At 34.4% G+C, this 14326-nt stretch overlaps 1 protein-coding gene across 3 annotated transcripts in view; it reads right to left on the reverse strand.

Annotated features, from left to right (window-relative positions):
• Window positions 1-14326, reverse strand: part of Ppp1r12a (protein phosphatase 1 regulatory subunit 12A) — a 126273-nt gene that overhangs the window by 71064 nt on the left and 40883 nt on the right. For all 3 annotated transcript variants that reach the window (XM_074084004.1, XM_020181673.2, XM_074084003.1), the window contains exon 2: window positions 11602-11732. In XM_074084004.1, the coding sequence (XP_073940105.1) occupies window positions 11602-11732 (131 nt within the window). The remainder of the gene's footprint in view (window positions 1-11601; window positions 11733-14326) is intronic.

A 14326-nucleotide genomic window follows, 5' to 3' on the forward strand; every position in this document is an offset into this window, starting at 1 on the left:
ACTTTCTTAAAAACACGTCAACACTAAAGTACAAATTCAGCATGGCAACCAAATCTCTGCATGCTGTGTATCTGCTACACTGTCCATATTCTAATACCCTCTTCCTGAATAATTATGGTACCTAAGAAGCCCTCTATCCAATGCAATCAGGATGAGTTTTTCCTTGGTTAACTACAAAAGCTGATTAAAAGAGGGAATCACAAAACATAATACATATGTACAAATAATGTATTTGCTTCAACATAAGAGAAATAAATGAATAATAATTTACCCATCCTTTACTGAAAGGACAGACTTCTTTGTTGGATAATGTCTATAAATACGTGAAACCATACCATAATGCTTTATTTAAGACTTTTAAGTGCCTTTAAAGAGAAGTATAAACTTGAAATCAAAAAGCAAAGCAATCTGAGTACAGATCCTGCTAGATCTTTTTCTTTCATTCTTTTAATTGTCTCACCCACATCTAATGAAGCACCAATTAAACTTTTAGTAGGCCTGACATTTGAGTCTTTCCAAAGAATTCAGATTAGTTATCCAAAAATTTCTTTTTTTTTTTTTTGCATGTTTCACCTGTTTGAACTTATCCAATCACACAATGTAAACAGGCATTAATAAGAACACATATGACTAAATTTTGGTAGGGTTATAATCCACCTCAACAGAAATGAGTGAGCTTGTAAAAGTAGCCTATTTGCTGCAGTATTTAGGGAATCAGTGTATTTTTAAACAAAGTAATAACAAATATAAGATAATACAGTGAAGGTCAGTTAAAAGAACTTTGCCATATATTATTTGTCATCATGAATAACACAACATTCCTCAGACAGTTAGCTCCCAAAATAGTTCCTGACACCTCTCTAGAATCTCTCTTTAATTGGTCTGCAGAGAATTAATCACTCCTTTCTTCAGAGTTCCTTGAATGTCTGCTTATTTACTTATTCTATCAAGCATTAGAATCAACTGACTCCGTGGACAACTGTAAGCTTGATGATGCAGGACAATGTTGCAGCAGCAGTCATTTTTATATCTCACAGTACTTAACTCTCTATAGGAGGTAGGTATGACATAATTGAAAGTACATCAGAATTTGAGTTTCAAGAACAAGGGTTCAGTTCTGATTGTGTAAAAGGAGTGTATCAACGAAGTTCTCATAAATTTCCTTTAACAACTGAGTAAGAATGTATACAGGAACATCGTTATAGCTTTAGGAAAAAAATACCTACTTCTAATGAGAATATACAGCCTGCTTTACACTAACAAGAAATATGTATCCAAAACAAAAATTCATGAATTTAACAACTTTTATTGTGGCCCACATAACCATGTCAATAAGATAGGACAAATGACTACTTCATTCTTCTATGCTCCATTCATCTATGTAAGTTTGTCCTAAATCCAAAAAACAAGATGATTGTTTTCTTTGTTAAATAATGCAGATAAACCAAGAATTTATGCATTTTTCACTAAAAAGTAGCAACCAAAAATTATGAACAAGTTAAATCAGCTAACATTACTGAATATAAACATATGCTGTGTATTGTGTCAAGTGTCTTATCAAAGTATCTCATTTAATCCTAATACTCTTACGAAGCAGGAACAAGTACTAACATTTCCCACTTATATGAGGCAACAGGCTAGAAGAAGCTAACATGTCCAAACTGTTTGACAGAAGTGTGGTTTAAATAAGGGCCATGCATGGTGGCCCCAGCTACTTGGGAGGTGGAGGAAATATCATGACCCGAGGCCAGCCTGGGTAAAAGCCTGAGATCCGATCTGAGTAACAAACTAAAATCAAAAGGACGAGGTGATGCTTCAAGTGGTAGAGTGAGGCCCTGAATTCAATCCCAGTGCCACAAAACAACAACAAAAATTTACACAGTTATCTGATTCCTGACCCTAAGCTCTCAACCATTATATTAATGTTTCATGTAAGGGTAATGGTGATGCTTGTTTTCTTAAATTTGTAAAGAACTTCTGAAATTCTTGAAATTTCTACTTTGTAAAACATCAAAAAAGGGCACAAAGCAAATCTTAAAAAAAGAAGTCAAATTATTCCTATTCAGGATATTACACCTGAAAGACCCAAAAACTCCTAGACACCATAAATAGCATCAGCAAAGCAGCAGGATACAAAATCAATTTACAAAAATCAGCAGCCTTTCTATACACCATCAATGAACAGATTAAGAATACAGGAAAACAATTCCATTTATAATAGCCTCAAAAAAACCTAAATATCTAGGAATAAATTTCACAAAGGATATGAAAGACCTCTACAAGGAAATCCACAAACCACTAAAGAAACAAACTGAAGAAGACTACAGAAGGTGGAAAGATCTCCCATGCTCATGGATTGGTAGAATCAAAGTAGCAAAACTGGTTATACTACCAAAGAAATCTACATATTCAACACAATTCCCATCAAAATCCCAACGACATTCATCACAGAGACTAAAAAATCAACCCTAAAGTTCATCTAGAAGCACAAAAGACGGTGAGTAGCCAAGGCAATACTGAGCAAAAAGAACAATGCTGGAGGTATCACAACACCTGACTTCAAACTATATTACAAAGCCATAGCAATAAAAACAGCATGGTACTGGCACAAAAACAGATATGAAGACCAGTGGAACAAAATAGAAGACCTGACTGGATATGAATGCAGGCAGCTACACCTACCCAATTTTTGAGAAAGGTGCCAAAAACATACAATGAAGAAAAGACAGCCTTTTCAACAAGTGCTGGGGAAAGTGGTTATCTGTCTGCAGAAAACTAAAACTAGTTCCATGTTTATCATGCTGTACAAGTATCAACTCAAAATGAATTAAAGACCTTAATATGAGACCTGAAACCTTGAAGCTAGTACAGGAAAGAGTAGGGAATACACTGGAAGCAATGGGTATAGGCAAGGACTTCTTCAGTAGAACTCAAGTGGCTCAGCAACTAAGAGTAAGGATCAACAAATGGGACTACATGAAATTAAAGCTTCTGCACAACAAAAGAAATGGTCTCTAAATTGAAGAGGTCAACCACAGAATGGGAGAAAATCTCTGACAGCTAGGTATCAGACAAGTGACTAATAACCAGAATATACAGGGAATTCCAAAAACTAAACATCCCAAAGACCCAATGAAGAAATGGGCAAATGAACTGAACAGAGTCTTTTCAAAGGAAGAAGTCCAAATAGCTAAAAAAAAAAAAAAAAAAAAAATACTCACCATCCCTGGCTATAAAGGAAATGCAAATCAAAACCACATTAAGATTCCACCTTACTCCTGTTAGAACAGCTATGATAAAGAATAGATGTCAGCAAGGATGTGGGGAAAAAGGAAACTTCACACTACTAGTGGAAATGTAAGCTAGTATAACCACTGTGGGAAATATTATGGAGACTCCTTAAAAAACTAAAAATACACCTGCCATATGACCTAGCAATACCACTTCTAGGGATATATCTAAAGGAATGTGAGTCAGCTTACAACAAAGGTACTTGTACACCCATGTTTACTGCAACACTATTCACAATAGCTAAGCCTAGTTGCCCTACTACTGATGAATCTATTTAAAAAAATGGAGTTTTATTCAGCCACAAAGAAGAATGAAATTTTGTCATTCACAGGTAAATGGATGGAACAGGAGAACATAAACTTAAGTGAAGTTAGGTTCAGAAGGCCAAAAGCCGCATGTTTGCTCTAAGTGGAATATAGACCTAACACAAATGTTGCAATAGTATGAAATACTGGTCATACTACGGCGAGGTCAAGCATGACAGGGGTAGGGAAAGTAACAACTTGAATAGGGTTGATATACTCTCTATACAAGAATGAATATAGAAATCTTAAACTGACTGAAATTACCATAAGAAAGGGACTAAGGTAGAATGAAGAATATTGGAGGAGATAAACTAGTTGGGGTTATAATCCATCATATATGGAAAAATCATAAGGAAACTCCCTATGTAGCTACGTTTATCTCAAGTTAAAATGTCATGTTTTTCATTTTTTATCTTTTCTCTTCTGCAAAATCAGAGAACAGGAGAGTGGAACAAGTCCTGCCCAGTGGGGAGGGCTGGCAACAGTGGGAGGGAGAAGGAGATGGAGAAAAGGCATAGGAGGGTGAATATGGTACAAAAAATGTGTACACATGTATGTAAATGCAAAAATGATAACTGCTGAAACTGCTCTAGGAATTGCCGGGGTGGGGGGGAGGGAACATAAAGGAGAACAGTAAAGGGGGTGAATTCATGTATGATATAATAGATACATTGCAAGAAACTGAGTAAATGCCACAATGTACCCCCATCTAGCACAACAATAAAGAAAAAAAAAATCACATTACTGAATTTCACACAGAGGAATCAGAAGGTACAAAGCCCACAAAGAAAGATGCTTCATTTACAGAAAGGCTAAGTATGAGGACCAGTGTGGCTACTGGGAGAAGATGGGGCCAACAAGTCATAGCGATGACTGGAAGACAAACCACCAGAACTCTGGCTTCTACCCTGAATGCAGTGTGAATTAAATCCACAGAAAGACTTTGAATAAAATTGTGAAATTTTTTAAAGTATCATTCCAGGTGCTGTGAGAAAAATGGATGGAAGGAAGATGACAGTTATACTTAAGAAGCAACAGCAGTCATGCAGTGAAAAACAACTGTGACAGGATCACAGTAAAATAAAAGAGGTGATAAAAAATAGGTAAATATCGAATATATTTTGATGGTTACATCAACAAAACTCTTGAGGATTCTCTCAGATTTTATGGAATAAAGATTATAATGAAGAAAGGCCTGGCCATAAATAAGTCACCATAAATATTGTAAAGTTATCATGTCCTTAAATAGCTGAGTCTTTAATGATCAACTGATATAGCTAATAAAGCCTTATTCCATGTGTTGTAAAAAGACCACAAAAATGTCATGAGATGTAATCCTACAAGCACTTATAATGAGATATGAAATCTCCAATGGCAATCTTTGAGGAAAAATAAATTGAACATAGTAATTAACCAATATTCTATATTCCACGAAACTATATAATGCTAGCCTAATACAGGACTAATTTTCCTCTAATATTGGAAAATTTTACACCATACTAAAGTTACTCAAGATAAAAGCATTCCTTAAACATTTATAGTGCAAACCTAAAAACGAAATGTTGTAATGAAACTAAGAAACAAAATTAATTACATCAGAATAACAATCATATGAATAATTAAAATGTTAAGCCATTTAAATTTTCTTACTCAAATACAAAATATTTTTCAAATACATATAAAAATTCCTATTTGCAAGAATATAAACACACACACACACACACACACACACACACACACACAAAACCAACAACAATTCCAAGCACTTCAAGACTAAAACTGTAGTCATTTAACTAAACTACATTCATTGTTCAACTAAGAGGGACAAACTAAAGGAAGTACTGTGCTTTATGCCTGTAATCTGAGCTATTCAGGAGGTGGAGGCTGGAGGATCACAGTCCAAGACCAACATGGGCAAAGTTAGACTCCATTGCATAAACAAAAATACAAAAAAATAGGGTGAGGCACATGGGTTAGGCAGTAGACTGCTTCCCTAGTAAGCATGAGGCTCTGAGCCTGGTTCCACTCCTGTGTGTACCACAATTATAGTGTGTGGGAAGGGTGGGGCTGAATAAACTAAATTATAATGACATACTACTCAATGGAGTAACCCACATGAAAAAAATAAGGAGTATTTTTATTTCTACTATATAATAATATCCAGAATAGACCGTTTAATTTCTTAAAAAGTAGAGAAATTTGTGTGATATTCTATCACTTATCTACAAAAAGTAAGATTACTTAAAATTTAAGTAATATTTACTATTAAGAAGCAAACTGGAATAGAATATGGGAGACAGGGTATACAGGATGTTAAGTAGTAGAGCCAGTTATAAATACTGGGACATGGTATCTTATATAAATAATAAAACAAAATTAAATAAACTAAATAGAACTAAACAACGACACTAGTGGTAGGTATGTCTACTTCGTAGAACCATCAACAGAAAAGAACGACTTCGAGTGAATTCACTGTATCAGTGATATGATGATGTATTTTATCACATGTTGGTATACATTGTGATGGTGAGCTGATGATATATTACAACTAAAAAACCTCCTAAAACAAAATTAAATTGCTTTCAGCAATCATATTGTTGGTGGTGGTATCATTATTATATTCAATCTAATGTATGTGTAATACATGAGGAAGTAAATTAGTAATTTTGTGTTATTTTAGTTCAGTATTTCCTGGCACTGAAGTGAGAAAGGAGGTAGTGATACACGATAAAAAAGGTTGAAGAAAAACACCTTTGTTCTGAGTTTGGACTACAAACAATGATCATTTCAGTAGCAATGAGCACTCTCAGAACATATTACAAAGAATGAGCCTCCTTGAAGAATTGTGAAATTCAGACCTTGGCAGAAAATATAAAAGATTAGTCTTGAAAATCTTGTAATTATAATATATAATTATAATTATATTTATATATTATAATTATATTTATGCAATTATAATTATAATAATTAGAAGGCAGCTAGTGAGCCAAGTCATTACTTTAAAAATCAGTATATAAAGGGAAGGAATAAAGAATATAGCCCATTTTTGCTATAAAAACTATATTAGGGATAACCAAACAGTAGGTATGAGAGAATTTGTTTTATGAAAATATTCTAAATGGCTGGGGTGTGGCTCAAGTACTTATCTAGCAAGCATAAGACTCTGAGTTCAAACCCAAGACCCCTTCCCCAATCTTGTTTGAAAATATTCCAGCTAACAAATAAAAGAGAATGAAAAAGAGCCACTACAGAGCTCTTTTATTTTCATCTGAATGTTTTCTTTAGTCAAAGGACTTGGTTCTCTATGCTCTACACAGAGTACTTAAAATTTACAATTTATGGTTATAGAACTGTAATTGAAAGTTGTAGATTATACATATACATTACTGGGCTAATCAGGTTTAATATCCTTAATCTGAAATGACTGAGACCACAAGTGAGTCAGATTTTAGATTTCTTCAAATTTTGAAACATTCTTATAGATTCTTACCAGTTGAGCATCTCTAAAATCCAAAATCTAAAATGCTCTAAAATCCAAAACTGTTTGAGTCTCACATCAGCACTCAAAAACTTTTGGATTTGGATCATTCGATTTCAGACTTTTGGATTATAGATGTTCAATCTGCATGTCCAGAATCAGACTATTAATTTTACTTCTGATCCATAAATAATGACATAGAATATACTTTGATGTTACAGAATTTTATACTGCCTATACAAGCATGAAAGGGGTACCATAACAAAATACCACAGACTAGGTGGCTTAAACAAGAGAAATTTACTTTCTCACAGTTCTGGAGTCTAGAAGCCCAAATATCAGTAGGTTTGGTTTCTTCAGACATCTCTCTCCTTGGCTGGTAGGATGGCTATCCTCTTGCTGTTTCCTCACATTGCTTCTCTTTCTATGCAAAGGACCCTGGTGTCTCTGTGTCCACATTTCTTCTTTTTATAAGGACATTAGTCAGGCTGAATTACAAACCACTCTGACAGCTTCATTTTTGTAAAGAAAAATGTAACAACTAACATGTTAAGAGATGAAAAATCAGACAGGAACATCAGAAAGGTTTCCTGAAAGAAGTAACACAAATGCAAACTGTATCTTGAGAGCTTTGTAGAAGCTGGTCAAGTAATGCAAATTAGCCACTGTAAAGAAAGAAACACTGATATAAACCAGCAAGAAATATTGTGGAGCTCAAGTAGTCCAATACTGACAGAATGAAAAGTGTGAAGTGGGATGCAATGCGAGAAATAAAGAGCTACGAAAAAGATGGATCATTCTGATTTTATTAAGTATCTTAGATCAGGCTGGGCATGGTGGCTCATGTCTGTTAACTAATCCTAGCTACTCGGAAGGCAGAGATCAGGAGGATTGCTGTTCCAGGCTAGCCCAAGCAAGAAGTTAGAGTTCTGAACTCAACAAAAAAGGTGGGTGTGGTGGAACATATCTGTAATCCCAGCTACATGGGAGAAGGATAGCAGTTTGAAGTTGGTCCTCAAGAAAAACATGAGAATGTATCTGAAAAATAACTAAAGAAAAAAGTTTGGAAGTATGGCTCAAGTAACAAAGCCATACTTACCTGCCTACCAAGCACAAGGCCTATACAAATCCCAGTACAAAAAACAAAAACAAAAGAACAACTTAAACCATAAGATTTAAGCTTTGGTCAAAGACAAAAAGCTAGTAGATGGCAGAACTAGGATATACAAATTTAATTCCAAAATACTTAACAGAGTGACTACATACTCTTCTTAGATCATATTAGGCTTATAACTAGTATGATCTTATATAGCTATTGTGTCTATGTCATCATTAATAGGGCCTTTTTATCATTCCTTTGAAATGCTCTGAAATGTTCTTCACTCTCTTTTAAGGCATCATGATGTATTTTTCTATAAGGAAGAAAAACAGGTTTTCATTATCTCTTCTCACTCACTAGTGAAATTAATTGTTAAAAGAAATTAGGGTGACAAAAATACTTGGGCATTTGGAAGGACTATCATCACCTTAACAAATAATTCAATATACACCAGCATTAACACTGCCTTTTAGAAAAACATTGTTATCATTAAAAAAAGAAGACCTCAGAGAGCAGAAATCAAAAAAAGAAAACTCATCATCCCTGTCATTTAATTTTATTAGAGAAACTACAGACTTACACACTTCAGCCATAAATTCAAATTGCCTATAGAAAGGTGGTCAGATTGACAAAACTCTAGTCAACACTGACCAAAGCAGGTCAGCTGTGAAGCACATATTCCATAATCCTATCCTTTAAAAAATTAAAAGTACTTACCCTACTGACAACATTAACACTACTGTAACTGACGAATGGATTAAGAAAATGTAGTATTTATATACAATGGAATTTTATGCAGCCATGAAGAAGAACGAAATCTTATCATTCGCAAGTAAATGGATGGAACTGGAGAACATCATTCTGAGCGAGGTTAGCCTGGCCCAAAAGACCAAAAATCATATGTTCTCCCTCATATGCGGACATTAGATCAAGGGTAAACACAACAAGGGGAGTGGACTTTGATCACATGATAAAAGCGAGAGCACACAAGGGAGGTATGAGGATAGGTAAGACACCTAAAAGTCTAGATAGCATTTGTTGCCCTCAATGCAGAGAAACTAATGCAGATACTTTAAAGTGACAGAGGCCAATAGGAGAAGGGGACCAGGAACTAGAGAAAAGGTTAGTTTGAGAAGAATTAACCTGGAAGGTAACACATATGCACAGGAAATCAATGCGAGTCAACTCCCTGTATAGCTATCCTTATCTCAACTAGCAAAACCTCTTGTTCCTTCCTATTATTGCTTATACTCTTTCTTCAACAAAATTAGAGATAAGGGTAAAATAGTTTCTGCCTGGTAGCAAGGGGGTGGGGGGGAAAATGAGGGGGGCAGGGAAGGTAAGGGAGGGGGTGGGGGGGGAAGAGGGAAGAAATGACCCAAACATTGTATGCACATATGAATAAAAGAGAAAAAAATAACACTACTGTAAAAACTACTTACTCTTCTTCTCTTGATTATAGATGTGTAAAAACACAAGTTTGGACTTTTGGCAATCATCTTGCAATCAAGAGACAAGACTAACAATAAAGTCTGTATTTGGGGAATTCAAGAGAAGAAAAGACTAAAAACTCCAGGTCCTTGCTGAATAACTGAACAACTTAACAAATATGAATGTCCTTCCCCTAAACTTCATATTATCCAATACAACAAATGACCTTGCTGTTTAGGACATTTTAAATTGGGAATTCCATTACTTGCAACTAAAAGCATACCAAATGACCCAACAGGTCTATGACTCAATCAAATCTATGCAAGGAAATTATTTAGGGCAATTATTATTGCCTTTTCAAACTCAGAAGCATAAATTTAAAAAGGAAACACAAGGATTAAACACCTCAAGAAACAGGATGAATTTTCATTTTCCCAGAGGAAATAAAAAGAAGATACTAGTCAAAAGCTAATACATCCTCAGTATTTCCTAGGTACAAGATACTACATTTCATGGATTACCTTAGTCAAGCCTCATAACAATCCTAGGAAATACCATTCCTGTTTTATAGAGGAGAAACTGAAGCTGAGAAAAGTTAACCTGCCAAGATCCCATCTCTCAATAGTGGTTGAGGACTCATAGTCCAATCAGTTGACTTGAAGCCTAAGTACTTCGTCTTTAAGTATAGAAGAAAAATACAAAGCTGTCTATTTTATCTTCTGTGAAGAAAAGATCTATGCTCTCTGTTGAGCATGAAAAGTTCAAAAAAAAAAAAGAACTTGAGAACCATGATTATAATTTCCAACAGCCACCACTATTTTGCAATGACAAAAAAACTTTCCTCAGTTTGTAATAAAGAAATCAAGGCTCAAAGAGGAAACAGATTTCCAAAAGAAGTAGTGCGGTTAGTGGTAGTAATAAAACTGAAGTAACTCAGATCTGATTTCTAGGTCAAAGCACTTTCATTTCTTGTACACTGTTTCCCCTTGAAATGAAAGTATCCTATCTCCATATATATGGAGAAAAAAAAATCAAAACAGAGATAAAACTATGAAGTCTTACTTCATAGTAAGTAAGAGATTTATAATAGTCCCCTCTTATCTGCAATTTTACTTTCTGCAATTTCAGTTACCCAAGGTTAACTGTGGTCTGTAGTATTAATATATGTCTTGACGCTGTCAAGAGCAGACTACATTATTTACATAACTTTTATTACAGTGTGTAATATTTGTTCTATTTTATTAGTTATTATTGTTAATCTCATACTATACCACATTTATAAGTTAAACTTCAGCCCATACATGTCTGTATAGGGAAAAAAAAAACCCTACCAGTGTGTGTATGTGTATGTTTTACCCAATTTCAGCATCCATTTGGGGTCTTGGAATGTATCTCTAAAGATAAGCAGATACTAGTATAAAGAGGAGAACTCCAGTATTCAATATTAGTTGATGAACTTTGATATGAACAAAAATACAACAAAGCTGTTTATGGAGTAGATATACAGTAATAAAATAATATAATGAAAAAAATTCCAAAGATACTTGTACTTCCATGTTAAATGTTTAAAGAATTTTCATAGAAAGTACCCACATTAAAAAGTAGTTGAGAATACAATGACTATTTTTCACTAAATGTTCTAAAAAAACATACTTCTAGAAAATAATCATAAGAAAAACTAAGCCAGTAAACTAAATATACACACTAAGGTCAGATAACTTATATATGTATCTCCAAAAGGAAAGGAGATGGAGAATGTGTACAATTACTGATATTAATATAAAATTCTAAAAAGCCAAAAACATTGGGGAAACACAAGATGATCTGACTCAGAAAGATTCATTGTTTGGATGCTGAAGAATTACTCACTTCCCTGGGACAAATCAGTTTCATGAATTAAGTAAAGGTTCACTCATTAATTATTAGCAATGATTTCTATAAAATCTCAGATCTTGAAAACAACATTAGAATAGAGCTAAAACACAGAACTGGCTTACTCTGCAATATCAAGATATCCACAGGAAGCAGCTGCATGTAGTGGTATCCAGCCTTCATTATCAGGTTGATTAATGTTTGCTCCATTTTCTACCAGAAACTTCACCATATCAACGTTGTCATCAATGCAAGCCTAAAAACAAAATAGAAAACGTGACTGGAAAAACACTGAATCAACAGTCCAAATAATACATCAACAAAATTAATTCTTGTTTTGTAAATTTTATTATATTTATTATCTGTACATCTAGTTATTATGACTGTATAGCCATCAAACAGGGCAGTGATGACTAAACTGCAAGAGCCCTACTTAGATACATATACAACAGTACCGCATGTGACTACTCTATGGCAACCCACTTGTGAAAACAAAAATATATATTAAAATGAAAACAACCAAAATACTATAATTAAGCATCAATAATATCTTTTAGAACAGTGGTTTTTCCTTTGGTCCTTCCTATTATTGCTTATACTCTCTCTTCAACAAAATTAGAGATAAGGGCAAAATAGTTTCTGCTGGGTAGCGAGGGGGTGAGGGGGAGAGAGCGAGAGGGCAGGGGGTAAGGGAGGGGGTGGGGAAAGGGGGGAGAAATGACCCAAACATTGTATGCACATATGAATAAAATAAAAATTAAGAAAAAAAAAGAACAGTGGTTTTCAAAATGTGGTCTGTTGGGGGTTGGGGAGGGGTATAAGAGCCCTTCAGAAAGTTAATAAAATTATTTTCAAAATAATACTAAGATATTATTTCCCTTTTCACTTTGTTGCCATGTGCACTTGGTACAAAAGCAACAGTAGTAAAACTCAGGTGCCCTAGCACCAATCAAGGCAGTGGCAAAAAACAAAAACAAAAAACTAACTCTATTAACAGTCATTGTATTGACCAATATGCACTCACAATGTTTTCAAAAGCTGTTTTTATTTGTCTGTCCTTGATCAAGCAATAAAAACTGCAAATTTTGTCAAATCCCAACCCTTCAACACATAGATTTTTAATGTACTGTGGAACAAGATAGGAAGTACACATTAAAGTACTACTTCCAAGTAAAACACTATGTACAAAAACACTGAACTGCAAATTGTGTTAGCCATTGAATATTAATTTTACTTCATAAGAAACTATGATGAGTCTAACTTTTGATTTCTGGTAGACATTTTCTTGAAAATGAACAAAATGAGTCTGTCACTTCAAGAAAAGCAACTACCATCAATATACAACATGCAACTAACAGTGTACTTGTTAGCAGATGAGAAATTCAGGCTTTCATGAGAAAATGAATGTCATCTCAAAAAATGTTCTTTGGGTACCATGGGAAAGTTGTTATTTTTAAGTGAATTAGTAAATATTTTATGCCCTCAGTTTTAACCTGCAATACTACAGGTATTAATACATACAAACTACAGAAACAAAAACTTACTAGATCTTCAATACTTCTTATGAATACAAGAGGTCCCAAGATGACAAAAATTTGCAGATAACAGCCCTATACTAAATAAGGAAATCTGTAACAAAACTTCTTTTGTACTAGGCAGTATGACAGGTGATTTATCTATCTTATTTATTTATATATTATTCTCAAAAATACCCTAAGGTTCTCTCTAGAGAACACATTGTTCTCCACCAATTGCTCCTATGACCACTAGGCTCCAGCCACAGTGCACACCTTTCTATTTCTTGACCATGTATCTCAGAACATTGGTTCTTGCTGTTCTCACTGTCAGGAATGCTCTACCTCAGATGTAGGCACGCTGTTTTCTTTTTCATTAATTAAGTCTCAATGTAGATGTTTCTTCCTCAAGGCAGCACTCCTGGGCATTCTTATAAAGTACTTCCTACCACTCAATCACATTATTAATAACACCAATACTCACAATTATCTTATTTTTATTTTCTACCTCTACTACGATGTACGCTTCATAGGAAAGAAAACTGATCTAGCTTGCTCATCACCTGAGATATACACCTAGAACAGAGCCTAGAATGCAGACATTTATTTATAATTATGTATTTTTCAAATGTGTTTTAACACATTTATTTACATAAGTAATGTACATATATGTGCTTTATCACATTATGTGTGTGTGTGCTCTAATCCAGTCAACTTGACTTCCTTGCTGTTCTCCAGTTATTGTCTATACTTTCTAGCTTTGGTATTTCAACTCCTTTTCACCCATGAAACATCTGCTCCACTAGATAAAGCTTATACAAATTCTTCCGATCCTGCAATGCTGAGCACAAATATGGTATTATCCAAAAACCTTCTAATCGGCTGGAAATAATAGTACTAATAATACCAGCATCTCATGGCAGCCAATAAACTTTTGTTTAAAAACTGTTCTCTAGGGCTAAGGATGTAGTTCTGTGGTAGATCACTTGCCTGGAACGCTCAAAGGCCCAAAACTCCAGCAGTAACAACAAAACCTAAAAACAGTCCTTCTAAATGAACCCATTTACTAAAAAAGTACTATGTTATAAATACAATATAAGCAGTTCATACATGTCCTCTGAGATAGGTTGTATTTACAGACCGATTTACTCCTGGGAAATTTTCTGGAATTTGCACTATTCATAATCATTATAATATAGACTGTAGACAGATGGAAATCCCCCAGGACCGTTATCTAAGAATCTGAGGTGTCTACTATGCAGAAAAGTACGTGATTCGGGGGAGTTGGGAATGTGAGATGAAATCCAATCAATGAGCATTTTTTGCCTTCAAAATG

This window comes from Castor canadensis, chromosome 8, assembly GCF_047511655.1.
Source record: "Castor canadensis chromosome 8, mCasCan1.hap1v2, whole genome shotgun sequence".
In the NCBI taxonomy this organism is placed as follows: Eukaryota; Metazoa; Chordata; class Mammalia; order Rodentia; family Castoridae; genus Castor; species Castor canadensis.